At 45.2% G+C, this 19,214-nt stretch overlaps 1 protein-coding gene across 1 annotated transcript in view; it reads left to right on the top strand.

The window, feature by feature from the left end:
* The first annotated feature begins 6,960 nt into the window (after nucleotides 1-6,960).
* Nucleotides 6,961-19,214, top strand: part of LOC142766029 (uncharacterized) — a 51,949-nt gene continuing 39,695 nt past the window's right edge. The window contains exons 1-2 of the mRNA XM_075867842.1: nucleotides 6,961-6,980; nucleotides 8,007-8,554. Of these exons, the coding sequence (XP_075723957.1) occupies nucleotides 6,961-6,980; nucleotides 8,007-8,554 (568 nt within the window). The remainder of the gene's footprint in view (nucleotides 6,981-8,006; nucleotides 8,555-19,214) is intronic.

Genomic DNA, 19,214 nt, shown 5'->3' with positions numbered 1-19,214 from the left:
ACCAAGATTTCCCGAGAGGGTCTAATGGTTCCTGGGAATCGCAATGGGATAACATGGGAGAGTTTACGTGAATTCACTGGCGAATGCTAACGGATTTTAACTTTATTGCCCCACATATCATCACCCAATGCATTCGCACCTAACCATGATCACCCTCGGGAAAATGATTGAGAGTTTTTCTTCTTCTTTTTCTTTTTGTTTTCTTTTTGTATATGCTGTTCTTATTTTATACATATGTATACTCATTATTTTTTTGGCTTGAGCAGTGAAAATATTGTGTTTATTGTTTTGAATTTAGTATATATTTATTTTTGCTTCAATTTCAAAACATGTTAAGTATACATTTGTGGTGTATTTCTTTCTTTGGTCAGGTACATGCGTTATTACGAAATATTTTCCTATATCACTCCTTGTGTTCACTATGAGTGCATAAAACACTCACCCCAAACAATTTTTATACCACATATTGTACTAATTATGTTCTCTTGAAACGACCCACCTTCTTGAACCTAAGGGTCTGCAGTATGTAATAAATAATTGAAGATATGATTAAATAAATAAATAAATGAATACCGGAAGTAAATATGTTTCTTTAGGTTTAACATCACAAAACAACGATACGAATATAAGGAATGCTGAAATGAAGGGCACTGATAATTTCGTCTAGTTCGATGTGCGCCCACTTATTGATACGCGAAAATCAAGCATTGCGGAAGCCGTGGCTAGGAATCAACGCGCCAAACTGCGGGTCTTTTACAGAAATTAATTTCGGTGTAGGGTGGATGTTTAGAGTATTGCGAAACAGTAGTTCATGAGTACGCAAAGATATTTGTTGTTATCATTCTTGTTAGCGTTGTTCTCTTGATATTTATTGCTGTGTTGTACAGGACAAGTTTTCAAGTGGAAGTCGACGTAAAATGAACATGCGGCGATGGCCAAACATACGCAAGTGTAAAAAAAAAAAATAGAGTTTACTACATAATATGCAGCAACGACAATGTCAGTATACTGGCTTGCTGTTTTTATAACGCCGAGGAATATTTTCACCAGCATCTATACTGAGAATGACGAAATCCGGTTCACTTACTAAATCACAATATTCAATGCTGACATTTGGGTAGCGAATCCCTTACGCTTTACTGAACAAAATGCGTACATTCATTTTTTTTCTTTTCAGAGACCACGCTATCCTTTATCATGCTTGTTTTGCTGTACTTTCTTGCACGCTGAAAATGACTCTTAAGCAACATTGCCTAAAAATAAAACAACAGTAGAAATTAAGCTTCCTCCCGCAAAAAAACAAAAACACTCCAGCACACGTGCAGTAGCCACGAATTATTATAAGCACAAGTATCACTTGACTTCAGCACCAAAATCGCGACATGCAGAGCTGCTGTCGCCGAACGCGCCATTGACTAGATTAATAAGCCCATTCTTTTTCACAAAACAGTGATGGCCGGCAGAAAACAGCTTATCTTGCTGTTGTTTGTTCTTAACAAAATGCTGATGCCAAATAATATATTTTAGGAAACCGCGGATATGCCTATGATGTCTCTTATTTTCCCGCTTAAGCTATGACCAATTAGATCGTCACCAGAACTGTCCCGAAAAAGCTGATTGTTGGACTGCTGTTCACGAGCCACCCCTGCTTTTGGAAAATGGAATAAGCTGAGGACTCCAGCTATCGGCGTTTTCTGGAACAAGAGTGCTGCATGTCACCACCAGTGACTTATGTTCATCTATTTTTTTATGTTGAAGTGTACCTAAGCCACAAAATCAGTTTAATGTCTCTAGCCAGCTTTTGTGTCTCAATGCTCTTAGTTATAGACTACAAAGGTAGAGATAAACCAGAGAACTTCATTAAACAGATTTAGAAGAAAACTCCGAAAGGAACTAATGTACAACAAGGAAGAATCTTGTGGGGTACAGCTTTCAAGAAAGCCTTTCGGCATTCAGAAGGCATTTTCCGTATCGGTAGTGCAAACCCCCGCTCTTCCTCTTTCAAATCGGGCATATGCACTTCGCTTCCGGGTAATGGTACTAGCAGTAAATTTAGGTGAGCCGCGGCAACAAATGCTTGCGTTGACATGCAGTTATTTGTGTCACAGTTGACGTAGACATCCGGATGTTCCCGTTCCTCATGATGCCCAACTCTTTTTGCGCAACGCAGAAACGTGAGAGTACTTCGTCGAACATGGACGATCCCTCTTTATTTGCCACTTTTTTTACCTTCTTTTTCTCGCTCTAAGAGCGCCATGATATTCTCACGATGACGGGAAACTATCCAGGCTTGACTACTGTAGTTGACATGTTGTAGTACTTCGCCCGCGAAGATATGCTTTGTGAGGACGGCTCATCAAACAGGCTTAAGCAGTCACATAGTTTCCTTTTTCATTTATTTGAATATTTATTTATGTGTTGACATGTGCCCCTCGATTGCTTTGTACTCTTGTCTGCCTTTTGAATTTTCGTGTAATGAAAATTTTGTTTTGGCAACTCCCTCTTTTTCTGGCAGTGTTGGCCAAGAGTCATAGTGAAGGGAATGTGAATGTCACGTAAGGAAAGAAGTGAAAGCTTTAGGGGCCTCGCCCACACTTGCCTTGTGGTCAGTTTTGGTTGGCAAAATTTACCTGCAGATAATTGTGACGTTTTTCAGTGTTCTTAAGAATGCTCATGAAATATACGTTTAAGGACTGTGTGGCACACAGAAAAGAAGTACATTTATATGCTTTTATTTCAGTCTTCAGTTATATATTATGTATTAGGATATTTTGTTAATATAAAAGGACTGCTCTTTTGTGAGCTTAACCGAATGAAACTATCAGCATTGCACCAGCACTCCACTAGCACTAGTTAGCATTTTACCAAACTGTGTGAATACATGTAACTATGTGTTTGTCCGCTGTGCTTCGCTTGATACTGCCGTCACCAGCAGATGTGAGTATTGCGTCGCACCACTTCGAACCAGCACTGCACCAGCACGTTGTAGCAATTTATGCTAATTACGATGTGGTGTAGCGATACCGTCAACCTACTCGTCACCACAACAGTGACGCAGACAAACATGTTGGTGAGTATTACTATTGAGTTTACAGCTTCTCTTCAACAGTGTTGCTTCCTCTCTGCACATGTTTTTTTTCGTATTTTAATGTAGCGAGAACAACCTGGTCGTCTTCTATCATTTACGCGTCGATACGGATACCACCAATACTCCGACTGTATTAAACTGTCTATTGGCTGGTATCCATTAACTGCTTAAAGTATCCTTATGTATTGCCGAAATATAGCGGTCGAAGGGACCTGCATAAGGAAAAAAATACGTTCCACTAGCACTAAACAAAGATACCGCATACTGCCCAAATTATGGAATGATTAGAAGATACATTAGAGTACCGTATCAGCAAAATGAGGATCTTCTTGTACAGTTGGGATTCACAATGGTAACGACAAAATATTTTAAGCTGGTGCCTGTCACTGCCATTTCTCTTGGGGCTGCAGTGCTCTGAGATATCTCAATAAACATTCATAAAGTAACCTCTTGGAACTCCCCAGCTTCCCACTTCATCGATACAACAAGGGTTCTTGAATTGGAATTGTGTCTACATTTATTCCATTCGCGTCACTTAAGGTACAATGACATATGGCCTCCTCTCCGCAACGCTCCTACCTATAGGATTCAAAGCCTTTGAATGAACTTAAGACTGACGAACTTGTTCACAGGTACCAATACACCCAAAACAAAGCTAACACTTCCCTAAAATAAAATAAAGGGTCTGTGAGTGCGTGAAACAACTTTATTGGGTCCACAGTATATGCGAGTTAACTCAGCGTCACCTGGCTAGCCCCACTCGAGAATGGTCAGCTAGGCCCGCTCGGAGATGGTCATTTAGGCCCACCTGGGGACGGCCAGCTAGGCCCACTCGAGGATGGTCAGCTAGGCCTACTTGAAATGGTTAGGTTAAACCTAACCGCCCTCGCGCGGGCCCTCTGGACGACCAGGATCCGTGAAAAAGTTTTTAAACCTTATTCCTGTTGATAAAGGGCATAGAATCTCATAGACAGTGACAACAATACGTGCATTGATTCTTTCTCGCATTTGCTTACATAATTGCTGCGTGCGAAAGCTGCATGGTTAAGGCAAAACATCAGTGATAACTTCTTTGAGCCTTTGCACGCGTGCCAGCTATGCAGTTAGTTATCACTTCGTAGACTGAGAGAATGAAAAAGAAAAATTGTAAAAAGCATGGGGCAACGAATATGTGTTCGACGCGCGCAGGAACTGATTGTTTACTATTGAAACTGGACATTTAGTGGACATAGGTACCTGCATATGGGTGGCTTAAATAGCATACAAGCAAAACACGTGAAAGTTTAGTAAATTTGTACATGCATAACCACACTAGCTGGTGAAATGCGCTGCACCAGTGGTGCCGAATGAACACATGATTCTTGTGCAAAACTCATTTATACAACAGTTTCTATTGTAAGCTGTCTTCTGGTGCGTGATAATCACAAATAAATCATATTTGTTCCTTAAACACATCAGGTGAGAAGTGATTCAGTCAGAATGCGTGGACACTCAATCATTTACTAGCACTTGATGGGCCTCTAACTGTCAGTTTAAAATTTCTCTTCACAACTCACTCATCGTTGTCTGAAATCTCACAAGCTCACCGGTAAGAGCGCCAAACACACGAGATTATTAGGTGCTTAGGAAACAAGACGAATGGGTGATTTTATATTCACTGAATTTTCGAAAGCATATCTCACAAGTAATAAATTCAGGGACCTACAGCGATGCAATATCGATAAGGGGCAACATATACACTGCTTTATTGAAGCATCCACTTGGAGGGAAAAATCAGTTTGGCAACATTTGTTGCACATTCCTAGATGTTACAAAAGAAATGAGTATGGACAGTAGTAACCATTTATTCAAGTCACGTTAAAAGGTCGTCTCTGCAGCTTCCCTAGCAGAGCAAACAAGTTTGTTTTTTCAAACATATGAAATTCCGATGATGCCCAAATTTATGCCACTTAGACAGGAATGAAACTAACAAAGATGATTAGTTGAATAAAATGTGAATTCTTGTTTTTGTCTCTCCCAGACCTGGATGCTCCACAATCCTGCGGCCAAAATAAAAGTACGTATTGCGCAGTTTTTCAAACTTCACACGCACAACTGCTTAGCAGCTATCTTGGTGCGAAAAATTAGGAGTGAACAAACGTTTTGACATAACCTCGTGCCCCTTTAGGGTAGCTGTTAGCTAGTATGGTGGCGTATAATTTCAGGATATGCCCTGCGTTGTTTAAAAACTTCTAATCTTGTTACACGTAAAAAACCAAAAGGCGCCCTCAGGGACGGCTTATTGCTCTCCCATAGTTGAGTAAGAAGTACTTAAAATCAATACATTTTTTTTCTATATACTTGTCTCGGTCTAAAAGTGGTAGGCCCAACGGACGGCTTTCAGCTCACCCATAGTAGAGTACCGAGTACTCTGATTGGTTAACCAATTTTTCTAAGCACAAACTGTTGTCGGTCAAGTGCGAGGCCCACGGGACGACTTTATGCTCGTCCATACTAAAGTACCGTGTACTTCAATCGTGACTCATTTTCTCTAAACACACACACACTACCATTCGTCTAAAAATGAACAAAATATTAATAAAGAAGCCAGCTGGGTTAACCATTTGAGTATAACAACATATGCCTCAATTTTATAATTTTCGTATTGTTACGTCTTTCATATATGTGCATGATTACATAGTAACGCTTTACATTTTTACCCACTGCACCAACGAGAAGCCTTGTCGAGTGATCTTTACATGCATAAACAATATTGCTAATGTAATATGCTTCAAGGGAATGCAACAAGTATTTTTTGAACTACAATTAAAATACTATGTGGCAATCGCATGGGATCTAATTGCCAAAACTGCCATGTTTGGAGCGAGGCTGAGGGCAACAAGACGAAGTTTTTATTCCATAATTGTTTGAAAGTACTTGCGAAAGGCTGCGAAAGGGTGTTTACGAAAAAGTTGAAAGTCTTGTGTAATCAGAACTACACAAAAAGGAATATTCGTCATAGAATATGGTTTGTATAATCTGCTGAGTTGTTACCTAGACAACATTTTCAGTGCCAGTTTATTTTCTACATCAAATGTGCTCTTAATTTAAATTTAGGCTTATGTGGTTTGCGGCCATGTTTCTTTTTTAGATTTGAGAACGAAAGAGATCTGATATAAAAGTGCGCCCAAGCAGCTGACAATTCATCCGCATTTCTTCGGCGCGACAATTCTTATATTGGAGCTCATGAATAGTTTGAGGAAATATTCATAATCATGAATGACCGCTAAAATTCTTGTGCATGCAACACAATTATCGGCTGGCGAACGCTTTCTTCATCCTCTTCATCTTTTCCTTCACTCCCCAAACACGAGTGTCCGGCTGCGCTCCCCGGCTGCATCACTTAGTCTGGTGAGGGATCCCGTGAAGCAGATGGGCGTTAGATTAAGTGCAGAGAGCGAGTCGAAAAGAGAGAACGTGAGATTGTGTTGATTTAATTGATTGATAGATTGATTGATTGATATGTAGTGTTTGTGTCGACCACTTGGTATTATTTTGCGTAAGCCCAAATCAGAGGATACAGGCCTACAGCATTTTTGCCTCCATCTAAAATGAATTCGCCACCGCTGGGAGTCGATCCCGCAACCTGCGGGTCAGCAGCCGAGTACCTTAGCCACTAGATCACCGTGGCTAGGCTATAGAACAATTGAAAAAGAAAGCTTTCCTGACGAAGAAAAAATGTGATGAGGCGGCATGCCAACCGGAGTAACAACGATATGAAGGCGATTGCCTTAACCACTTGTTTATAGAAGCATGTTAGCAGAGAAAACAAAATCTTTTATTGTGCAGTATTACAAGTCTGTGTGAAATACAAGTGTGAGTGAGGAGGAGAGATGTGTAGATGTAGAGAAAGGTAAGGGAGAAGTGAGAAAGTAGAGCACAGCATAAAAATGAGAAATGTAGATAAAACACTCCCGAGCATTTCCCCGAGGGTGAACATGGTTAAGTGCGAATACACGGGGTGATGCTATGAGGGGTATTTATTAATTCACACTATTATATTTATTAATCACACTATGGTGCCTTTATGGTGTAATGGTTCCTGGGAATCGCAATTTGATCACACGGGGGAGTTTACGTTAACTCACTGGCGAATGCCAACGGATTTTAACTTTACTCCCCCTCACGACCCGCTCTCGACGGGAGACTGAGAGAGAAGGCGGGCGCGAGAGAGAGAGGGGTGCGCGCGCAGCTGCAGCGAGTGAGGAGAGCGCAGAAGCGAGCGAAGGGGGAGGGGGTATAAGGCGCGTTACTGACACCGATATCAGCGTCGCGTCCGTGGCTTATTCGGTAGAGCGTCGCGCTGCGGCCCGCCAAGTCCTCTTTCTTTTAAAGATAGAGAGAAGACTGCGGACGCCGCCTACGGCGGTGGTTGGTTTGGGGTCGCTTATAAAGTGTATTCACACTTAAAAGGTGGCAAGAGAAATAAAGGCGTAAGGAGTGAGAGAGAAACATATGGACAGAAGGAGCTGATATAGCAAAAAGAAGTAGGCGAAACGTAGAAAGAAATGAATAAAAAACAGAAATGAGAAAGAAGTATTGTATGTTGAGAAAGGTAGACAGAAAAATATGAATGAAAGTAGACATAAATTGAAAAAAGACAGAGAGAAGGTGAAACCAACGAATAAAAGCAAGAATTAGAGAGAGAGAAGGTTACCCAGCTCCGTACTTCCTCCGTATTAACGCGTAGCAAATTAACTTCTCATCCTAGTACAAATTGTATGTCAGACTGTGCATATCGTCACGGGGTCGTGACGTGGCCGAAGACAGGAGACTTCGTTTTGGGATTTAACTGTTTATTTGGGCGAACCTGTGCCCGGTAAACGGAAAGTCCAATTACAGCAGCAGTCTCGCACAGATAGCAGTCTCGGACTGATAGCGGCGAACGGAGCGTCGGCCTTCGATCAACAACTTGGCAGCAGGGACAGCCTACGACAGAGACGCTTATTGCTGTTGTTTTCCCAGGTGTTCGAGGCGTACAGTGGCTGACTATCGGCGTTGATAGCGAAGCGTGCTGCATCCAGCGCCTTGCGGGAGTGCCGCGCCGACCGACCGGCTACTTTTTTGCGCCCGGCACCATACCACGTGGCATCGGCCACCCCTGGCCCTTCAAAAAGACAGCTGCAACGCCTCCCTCGATCACTTGGCAGCAGGGACAGCCTACGACAGAGACGCTTATTGCTGTTGTTTTCCCAGGTGTTCGAGGCGTACAGTGGCTGACTATCGGCGTTGATAGCGAAGCGTGCTGCATCCAGCGCCTTGCGGGAGTGCCGCGCCGACCGACCGGCTACTTTTTTGCGCCCGGCACCATACCACGTGGCATCGGCCACCCCTGGCCCTTCAAAAAGACAGCTGCAACGCCTCCCTCGATCACTTGGCAGCAGGGACAGCCTACGACAGAGACGCTTATTGCTGTTGTTTTCCCAGGTTAGGCATTTGCCCTCCTGTTTTGTATAGTTCATTCGCTATCCTAGCGCTGTCTCTGTTGCCTATTTTTCAAAGTTCGTACTTGTTTTGCCCACTGTTGAATCTGTAACTTGCCCTTTAATCATGGGTACTGAGTTCGCGGACTTCAAACGCGACATTCGGAAAGAAATCAGAGAGTTAAACAAAAGCCTTGAATACATGAACAAAGACTACGAAAACATAAAACAAGAGTGCGCTGAAATTAGAAAGGAAAACGCTGCTCTCAGGGCGTCCCAAGAGGCAATGCAATGTGAGATAGACCGTTTGAGAAAGTTGGTGCACGAAAATTCCACGCGCCTAACTACTCAGGATCAATACTCTCGAAACAAAAATATAGAAATTAAAGGGATCCCACGTACCCCTAATGAAAACCTTGTGCAATTGCTTGCCAAAGTTGGTGACGCCTTGGGGGAGCCAATAAGTGAACAAGACATAGAAATATGCCACCGTTTGCCAGCGAGGAGTGCCACTTCGCAAAGTAACATGGCACCAGACCCAGGTGTTGCAAAGAACAACGAGGTACGCCCTCATGCAAGCGCTGTTCCCGATCGGGGTAGCAAAGCAGGCAGTGATGCCCCCCTGAACGAAAACATCGTGGTTGTTTTCAATCGCCGAGCTAAGAGGGATGCCATCGTTAAGAAAGCAAGGAGAACTCGATTCACAGCTGAGGAACTGGGTTTCACAACTAAACAGTCTGTTTTCGTAAATGAGCACCTTTGTCCCCAACTGAAAAAATTGCTGGGTATGACGATTGCTCGGAAACGGGAAATGAACTGGCGCTTCGCGTGGGCAAGTGGTGGCAAAATATTTGCGCGTGAAACGGAAACATCTCGTGCAGTTCAAATCACATGTGAAGCTGACTTGCACAAGATGCAAGCGGCCAATTCAAGCAGCCGCGGGGCATCTAGCATGCCGTAGGCTTATCTGATTAGCACTTTTCGTTTTTTCGGCGCGACCTTTTTTTTCTTTTTCTTTTTTTCCTTTTGTTAAAATGGCGATATTACCACGTGATGTCAATATACCTTACACTAGTGGATATTGCAGTATCATGCACTTAAATGCTCACTCAGCTCGCAACAAGCACGATGATATAACTACGTTTCTCGACGAATTCTCGTTTAAATTCGACATCATCATGATTTCTGAAACTTGGTACACGTGCAATGATGAGGTACTATGCTTGCCAACGTATAAATCGTTCTTTTTAAACAGGCCCTCTCGTCGAGGGGGAGGTGTTTTGCAACTAATTGCTGACAACTTAGTTTGCAGCCTTCTCTCAGAATTTTCAGCGATTACACCAGACTATGAGGCATTATCACTAGCATGTCACAAGTATGTATATGTGGTAGTTTATCGTCCACCTGACGGAAAAACAGAAGCGTTTTTTCAATTTCTTGAAAATCTGCTTACGTATGCGTGCACTAACAAGTTGCACATTATCATAGGGGGCGACTGCAATATAAACCTTTTACAGCAAACTGAAACCACTCGTAACTTCCAACTACTACTTGATTCCTTTGCGTGTGCTAATATTATTACTGAACCTACACGTGTCACTTTAGATACTGAAAGCCTTATCGACTTACTTATTACAAATGACATAAGTGATTCAACCGTATCTGGAACTGTTATTGCCGATATTAGTGATCACTACCCTATATACATGTTTCAAAATCGCAACGAGTATCTTAATCGTGCAAAAGTATCAACTCCAGAATCATACAAAATACAGGAAATTAGTGACAAAACATTAGACACTTTTAGGCGTGAAATTGCGCAGATTTGTTGGGATCCTGTCTATAAATCAGTTAACGCTAACGAGGCGTATGAAATATTCATGTGCCTGTTAAGAAAAACTTACCATAAGTGTTTTAAATATAAAACTGTCGAAACCCTGAAGAAAGGTCGGAAACAATGGATGACGCGAGAATGTCTGGAAATGATTAAGAAGAAAAATCTTCTGTACGCGAAATTCGTGAAAACAAGACACCACAACCATCTTTCGGAATTCAAGCGGTATAGAAATTTTGTAACGAAGCAACTGAGAAAAACTAAGGATGCGTACTATGAAGCTCTCTTCAAGAGGGTTAGCACTCGTGGCGACGTGCTTTGGCGAGAAATAAATAAGCTTCTAAATAGAAGTTGCTCTCGAGACAACGCACTTGAGTTAAACATAGATAACAAGATAGTAAAGGGTCAAGAACTTGCTAATAAATTTAACGTGTACTTCACAACGCTGGTGTCCTCTGATTTATCAAACCCTTCTCGTGCCTGTAATAGTGATTACAGGGACTTTCTAGGTGTGCCAAACATGAGCACTGCATATTTTTTAAACACAACTCCTGAAGAAGTACTGTCTGTATTTATGTCACTAAAGAACACTACTGCTCGGGACATAGATGAGTTACAAATTAGACCTATTAAAGCAGCACTTGATCTTTTGTTACCTGTTCTTACCCATCTGTTTAATATCTGCTTATCCACGGGAGTTTTCCCAGAAAAAATGAAGCATGCGAGAGTTAGTGTCTTATACAAATCTGGTGACCGAAATATTTTTTCTAATTATCGTCCGATCTCGATACTTCCTGTTATATCTAAAGGGCTAGAGAAAATAATAAATCAACGTGTCATGTCTTTTTGTGAAAAGTACTCTATATTATCACCGCATCAATTTGGCTTCCGACGGGGCATGTCCACGGAACTGGCTCTCCTCACACAAAAAGAACTCGTACTTAACTCATTTGAAAAGAAACTGTTAACATTGGGTGTTTTTATTGACTATTCCAAAGCGTTCGATAGAATCAACCACGAAGTACTCTATGCAAAATTGCGTCATTATGGTTTTTGGGGAACCCCACTTGACTTTCTGAAATCTTATTTATCACAAAGAAAGCAATCTGTAGTTATAAATGACAGCCAATCCTCCCTACTAACCATAACGTCAGGTGTACCTCAGGGCAGCATATTAGGGCCCCTACTGTTTAATATTTATATAAATGACATAACAAGTGTCAGCAAATATGTGGACTTTATAATTTATGCAGATGACACTAGTATATTTTTTCATGGTAATGATTTAGGTAAGCTTGCAGACTCAGCCAACAACATTCTTAACGACATCTTCATTTGGAGTACTGCAAATTATTTAACGATCAACACAACAAAATCCAAAGCAGTGGTATTCGCACCGGTTCAGAAGGCTGTCTGTCGTGGTTTGGATATATATATCGGGCCCGAAAAAATTGAGGTTGTCAAAGAAGTTTCATCCTTAGGAGTAATTTTTAATGAAAATCTTAATTGGGATGAACACGTTAATAAAGTAACTAGAAATATAGCTAGGACGTGTGGTGCTCTCTCTAAACTTCGACAGATACTTCCAGCAAACATTAAACTTTTACTCTATAATACGTTGTTTTCATCTCACATAAACTATTGTAGTCTAGTGTGGGCAGATACATCTAAAGCAAATCGGAACAAAATATTTTTACTGCAGAAAAAAGCGATTCGTCATATTGCAAACGTACCATACGACGCACATACAAGTCATTTATTCAGAGAATATAAGATTTTACCGATCGATCACATACACAGTTTCAACCTTATTATGAAATACAAACAAAGCTTGCTATCAAACAATGCTTGTTTTCTTAAACTGTGTAACCTCAGGAAAAATACACAATCCTATTATGACATTCGGAAAAGGCCTTCCTGGTTTGTTCCTTATTCGCGAACTAATCACGGTTTGAGAAGACTTGAACACTGTATTCCAGCTTGTTTTAACTTGTTTGAAAATAAAAACATCGACATCTTTAATATACATAAAAAACAACTTAAGAACCTTCTCATCCAAAATGGCGCCGTGTAGTTTAGCATCTTCTAGTTGTCCGGCTACAGTACTATATGTAAAAGAAACACCCTATAATAGTGCTTGTGTAACATGGCATCGTATAATGTTTGCTTTCTTTGACATTTTTTTCATTGATTTTTTTTTACGAGTAAAACATACAACATTTCACTCGTCAGTGTTTCCCTTGTGCACTAAAACTCGTGCTTTTCGCATACCCAGTGTTGTAAACGTTGTATAATCATGTTGTAATACTTTGGTAGCCGTTTAGCAACGTGTGCATTGTTTCATGATTGGCCGCACGCTGTTTTCTTTTGTTTTTTGTTGTTTTTCTCTCTATGTGGTTTGCTTATTTTATGTAAACCTGAAACTGATGTAATTTTGATGCATTTTCTTTTTATTTATTGAAGTTTTGAAAATCGACGTCAAATTGTTTTTTCATGTTTTGTGCTCTGCTGATTCTGTAATGCCAAGTGAAAAGGGGTAGGAGCCTCGTCAAGCTGCTAATATAGCAGCTTTTTGCTCCTATCCTTGCGTTTTCTTTTTCGCAACTCTGTGAAGAAAATGCTCAATAAAACTGAAACTGAAACTGAAACTGAAACTGACAAGCGGCGAAGCGCGTCGGCATTTATACTCCCGCCGTCGAATGTTCTAGCGCTACCGTTGGCGGCGGCGTACGTTCCAGAACAATCTGTACCATTCGCACAGTGGGCGTGATCTTATCGAAATGATCTACTACAGTCCGGAACCCTCTCGAAAACTGCAGGCGCGGTTTGCGCTGAGAATCGTGTGGTGTTTTGGGACGATAACAAAAGCTTGGAAAATGGAACGTGGCATTGCCCCCCTCTGAAAAAGGCATCGTCTCGATGCTTTAACTAAAGTTGAAGGTACAATAATAATGCAAGAAAGTACAATGAATAAATTATAATACAACAATTATACAAAAAAAAAGCACTGTTTCAGTTTGTTAACGCGCATGAAACGGCTTTAGGCGTGCGACATGGACGACTTCAGGTCGCGATCGGCGTCGTTGAGAGTTCGTGATGCCGTCGGGGACAACCTCGTAATCAAGTGGGCCGAGACGTCGAACCACCCTGTACGGTCCGAAGTACCGCCGCAGAAGCTTTTCACTTAGTCCACGTCGGCGTATCGGCGTCCACACCCAAACACGTTCACCGGGCTGGTATTCCACGAAGCGTCGTCGAAGGTTGTAACGGTGGCTGTCGGTCGTCTGTTGATTCTTGATACGGAGCCGCGCAAGTTGTCGGGCTTCTTCGGCGCGATGAAGGTACTCGCTCACATCGAGGTTTTCTTCGTCGGTGACGTTGGGTAACATGGCATCGAGCGTCGTTGTCGGGCTCCTTCCGTAGACCAATTTGTATCGAGATATTTGCGTCGTCTCCTGCACCGCCGTGTTGTATGCGAAGGTCACATACGGAAGAATGGCGTCCCACGTCTTGTGTTCGACATCGACGTACATTGACAGCATGTCGGCGATCGTCTTGTTAAGCCGCTCGGTGAGGCCGTTGGTCTGTGGGTGGTACGCTGTCGTCCGGCGGTGGTTTGTTTGGCTGTATGCCAAGATCGCTTGAGTTAAGTCGGCAGTGAATGCCGTTCCTCTGTCGGTGATAAGGACCTCCGGGGCGCCGTGACGTAGGACGATATTTTCGACGAAGAACTTAGCTACCTCGGATGCACTGCCTTTTGGCAGGGCTTTTGTCTCGGCGTAGCGGGTGAGGTAGTCGGTAACTACCACGATCCACTTGTTTCCGAAAGCCGACGTCGGGAACGGCCCCAGTAGGTCCATACCAATCTGCTGGAAAGGTCGGCAAGGTGGATCTATTGGCTGCAGAAGTCCCGCTGGCCTTGTCGGCGGTGTCTTGCGTCGCTGACAGTCCCGGCATGTCCTTACATAACGAGTGACGTCGGTGGTAAGACGCGGCCAGTAGTACCTTTCTTGTAACCTCGCAAGCGTGCGAGAAACACCGAGGTGCCCTGCCGTCGGATCGTCGTGCAGGGCCTGCAGGAGTTCTGGTCGCAGAGCTGAAGGCACCACAAGGAGGTACTTAGCCCGAAGCGGTGAAAAGTTTTTCTTTTGTAGAATACCGTTTCGTAGAAAAAACGACGCAAGTGCGCGCTTGAATACCTTCGGGACTTCGGCGTTCCTGCCTTCGAGGTATTCTATTAGGGCCTTAAGTTCCGGGTCGGCCCGCTGTCGTTCAGCGAAGTCGTCGGTAGTGATCGTTCCCAAGAAGTAGTCGTCATCCGGGTCGTCCGGTAGCGGTTGGTCGACAGGCGCACGAGAGAGACAGTCGGCGTCGGAGTGTTTTTTGCCGGACTTGTAAATGACAGTAATATCATATTCTTGAAGTCTCAGGCTCCATCGTGCGAGGCGACCTGAAGGGTCCTTCAAAGTGGCTAGCCAACACAAGGCGTGGTGGTCGCTCACAACTTTGAAGGGCCTGCCGTAGAGGTATGGGCGAAATTTCGACGTAGCCCAGATGATGGCGAGGCACTCCTTTTCTGTTGTGGAATAATTTGCTTCTGCTTTGGATAGCGATCGGCTGGCGTAACTAATAACCCTTTCAAGTCCGTCAGCCCTCTGCACAAGAACGGCGCCAAGACCTACGCTGCTTGCGTCCGTATGTATTTCTGTCTCGGCGAATTCGTCGAAATGGGCAAGTAACGGAGGCGTCTGGAGGCGATGTTTAAGCTCCTGGAAAGCGTGTTCCTGTGGCGTTTCCCACTTGAACTCCACGTCGGCCTTGGTAAGGTTAGTGAGAGGATCGGCGATGCGGGCGAAGTTTTTCACGAACCGCCTATAATAGGCGCACAGGCCCAGAAATCGGCGCACGGCTTTCTTGTCAGTGGGCGGCGGGAAGTCGGCGATGGCGGCTGTTTTCCGTGGATCAGGACGAACTCCAGACTTGCTGATAACGTGCCCCAGAAACAAGAGCTCTTCATACGCAAATCTGCACTTTTCTGGCTTCAGTGTGAGTCCGGAAGTCTTGATGGCTTGAAGTACAGCTTCAAGGCGCCGAAGATGCTCGTCGAAACTCGAGGAAAACACGACGACGTCGTCCAAGTACACAAGGCAAGTCTGCCACTTCAATCCTGCCAGTACTGTATCCATTACGCGTTGAAAAGTTGCAGGCGCTGAGCAAAGGCCGAAGGGCATCACCTTAAACTCGAAGAGGCCGTCCGGTGTTATAAACGCCGTCTTCTCTCGGTCTCTTTCGTCGACTTCGATTTGCCAATAGCCAGTCTTAAGATCCATTGACGAAAAGTACTTGGCGTTATGGAGCCGATCAAGTGCGTCGTCTATTCGTGGGAGAGGATACACGTCCTTTCTTGTGATTTTGTTCAGGCGGCGATAATCGACGCAGAAACGTAGGGTCCCATCCTTTTTCTTCACTAACACCACGGGGGATGCCCATGGGCTCTTGGACGGCTCGATAATGTCATCCCGCAGCATTTCATCAACTTGTCTCTTCATGGCCTCACGTTCTCGCGTCGAAACCCTGTACGGACTCTGACGGAGTGGTCTGGCATTTTCTTCGGTTATGATGCGATGTTTTGTGATTGGGGTCTGCCGAATTTTCGATGACGACGAAAAGCAATCTTCGTATTGCAGGAGCAGGGCCTTGAGCTGTTCTTGCTTATCGTTCGGAAGTCTGGGATTGACGTCAAAAGCTATGGGAGGGGCTTGGTTCCTCTGAGCAGGTGCCGCAGAATCGGCGAGGGCGAAAGCACTGGTGGCTTCGACAATTTCTTCGATGTATGCGACCGTTGTTCCTTTGTTCACATGTTTGTACTCATTGCTGAAATTTGTGAGCATAACCGTTGCTTTGCCTCCCCGCAGCTCTGCAATTCCTCTTGCGACGCAAATATTTCGGGTGACCAACAGATGCTGACTGCCTTCAACGACGCCTTTGAAGTCAGGTGATTCAGGAGCGCCGACTGAAATAATGACGCTTGAGCGAGGCGGAATGGTGACTTGTTCTTCCAGCACATTCAAGGCATGGTGTCCAGACGGCGTGCGCGGCGGTAGTGCTTCTTCTGTGGATAACGTTATCGACTTTGTTTTTAGGTTGATGACAGCACCATGGAGGCATAAGAAGTCCATGCCAAGGATGACATCTCTCGAGCAACGCTGTAGGACCATGTAGTCTGTAGGATAAATACGGCCGTTAATGGTGACTCTCGCTGTGCAGATTCCTGCAGGCGTTACGAGATGACCTCCGGCTGTGCGGATTTCAGGGCCTTTCCAAGCTGTCCTAACTTTCTTTAACTTCGCGGCGAATGACCCACTGATGACAGAATAGTCGGCTCCAGTATCGACGAGAGCGGTCACACTGTGGCCGTCGATAAGAACGTCGAGGTCGCTAATTCGCCGTCTCGCATTACAGTTAGGGCGTGGCGTCGGGTCACGGCTGCGTCGGCTTGTTCCGCTGCTTCCATGTTGCGTCGTCAGGCCACCTTCAGTAAGTGAGCTTTCGCCGTCAGGGCTTTGCCTGGTTGGCGTTGTGTTCGGAAAGCTCCGTCGCGGCGTCGTCGTCGCCGGAGGATCTTCGGTAGTTCGTCGCACAGCAACCGCACCTCCACCGGTTGCTGCCCTTAGTTTCCCGGATACAGGCTAGGAGACCGGCCCCGCGTTGGGCCAGAGTACTGTCGGTGGTGCGGTGACGTGCGGCGGCTGGGCGACGGCGAACGCGAAGGGCTTCGTGGTGTCCACCGAGTTCCTGTCAGGTAGGCGGCGATGTCACGTGGTCGTTCTCCTGGCTGCGGACGTGGTACATCGACGGCGAAGCCACGCAGTCCCATCTGTCGGTACTGGCAACGGCGGTAAGTGTGCCCGGCCTCGCCGCAGTGGTAGCACAGTGGGCGGTGGTCAGGGGTGCGCCAAACGTCGGTTTTCCTCGGCGCACTGCGCTGGCCCGCTGGTGAACGGTAGGTCGTCGGTGTGGGTGGTGGCGGCGGTGGTGTCTGGCGACGGAAGTGCGACGGGGCGGCGTTTTGGCGTGGACGGGGAGGAGCGTTGTGGCGCACTGCAGCGGCGTAGCTCATAGTTTCTGGCTCGGGCAGCGGTGTATGGGGAATTCGAAGTGATTGCCGAAGTTCTTCTCGCACAATGTCGGCGATCGAATCCACTTGAGGTTGCGCCGAAGGCAACAGTTTGCGCAGCTCTTCCCGCACGATCGCTCGGATCGTTTCACGCAGGTTTTCGGAGTCACTGGTTTGAGCAGCAGCGCATTCTGGAGTCAGGCGACGATTATACTGTCTGGTGCGCATGTCAAGGGTTTTTTCGATGGTGGTCGCCTCGGATACAAATTCTTGGACGGTGTGCGGTGGATTCCTCATTAGTCCCGCGAAGAGCTCCTGTTTGACCCCTCGCATGAGGAAACGAACTTTCTTCTCCTCAGGCATGTCTGGGTCAGCGTGACGAAATAGGCGGGTCATCTCCTCTGTGAAAATTCCAACCTTCTCATTCGGTAGCTGAACCCGGGTCTCTAGTTGAGCAGCGGCCCTTTCTTTGCGAGCGACGCTCGCGAACGTTTGCAGAAATGCGCCGCAGAAGACATCCCATGTTCGGAGCGTGGACTCACGATTCTCTAGCCAGGTCCTTGCGGTGTCTTCCAGGTAGAAGTACACACGCCGGAGCTTTTCTTCGTTGTCCCAGTGGTTGAGGGCGGCCACACGGTCGTATGTTTCTAACCAGGACTCCGGGTCTTCGAACGATGACCCATGGAAAATTGGTGGTTCCCTGGGTTGATGCATGACCATGGTGGGCAGGGATGCGGCGGTTGTCATTGTCGCTGCAGTCGCGGTCATGGCCTTGGTCTTCCGCGCCTTGTCTTCTAGAATCCCGTACTCCGGTGGTAGCCCTTGCTGTCGGCGGCTTGTTCGCTGCTCCTGGTTGGCGTCGGTGTCTTCTCCGCGACGTGGGCTGGGTTCACGGCTTGACGGGGGCGTGCGGTACATGAACGAAGCAGCACCTCCACCAGATGTCACGGGGTCGTGACGTGGCCGAAGACAGGAGACTTCGTTTTGGGATTTAACTCTTTATTTGGGCGAACCTGTGCCCGGTAAACGGAAAGTCCAATTACAGCAGCAGTCTCGCACAGATAGCAGTCTCGGACTGATAGCGGCGAACGGAGCGTCGGCCTTCGATCAACAACTGACAAGCGGCGAAGCGCGTCGGCATTTATACTCCCGCCGTCGAATGTTCTAGCGCTACCGTTGGCGGCGGCGTACGTTCCAGAACAATCTGTACCATTCGCACAGTGGGCGTGATCTTATCGAAATGATCTACTACAGTCCGGAACCCTCTCGAAAACTGCAGGCGCGGTTTGCGCTGAGAATCGTGTGGTGTTTTGGGACGATAACAAAAGCTTGGAAAATGGAACGTGGCAATATGCTAGTTTATTGGTTATTTTTACCTGGGCATTCTCATCGAATATATGTGAAGAATGTAAGAGGTACCGAATATTCTGAATTGTTAACAGGTTTTTTTTCTAAACAATCTATTTTTGTTGCAGTTCATTGCATTTACACCGTGTTATAGATACTAGAACTGTGGGGAAGCTATTTGAACAAATTTTGTGACATGAACAGCAAGACGACACAAATCTTCGATCGATCGATCGATAAATGGGGTTTAACGTCCCAAAACCACCATATGATTATGAGAGACGCCGTAGTGGAGGGCTCCGCAAATTTTGACCACCTGGGGTTCTTTAACGTGCACCCAAATCTGAGCACACGGGCCTACATCAT

Source organism: Rhipicephalus microplus, chromosome 6 (genome assembly GCF_043290135.1).
Source record: "Rhipicephalus microplus isolate Deutch F79 chromosome 6, USDA_Rmic, whole genome shotgun sequence".
NCBI classification, from domain to species: Eukaryota; Metazoa; Arthropoda; class Arachnida; order Ixodida; family Ixodidae; genus Rhipicephalus; species Rhipicephalus microplus.
The sequence above is the reverse complement of the archived record's forward strand: the minus strand, read 5'-3'. Positions and strand labels throughout refer to the sequence as shown.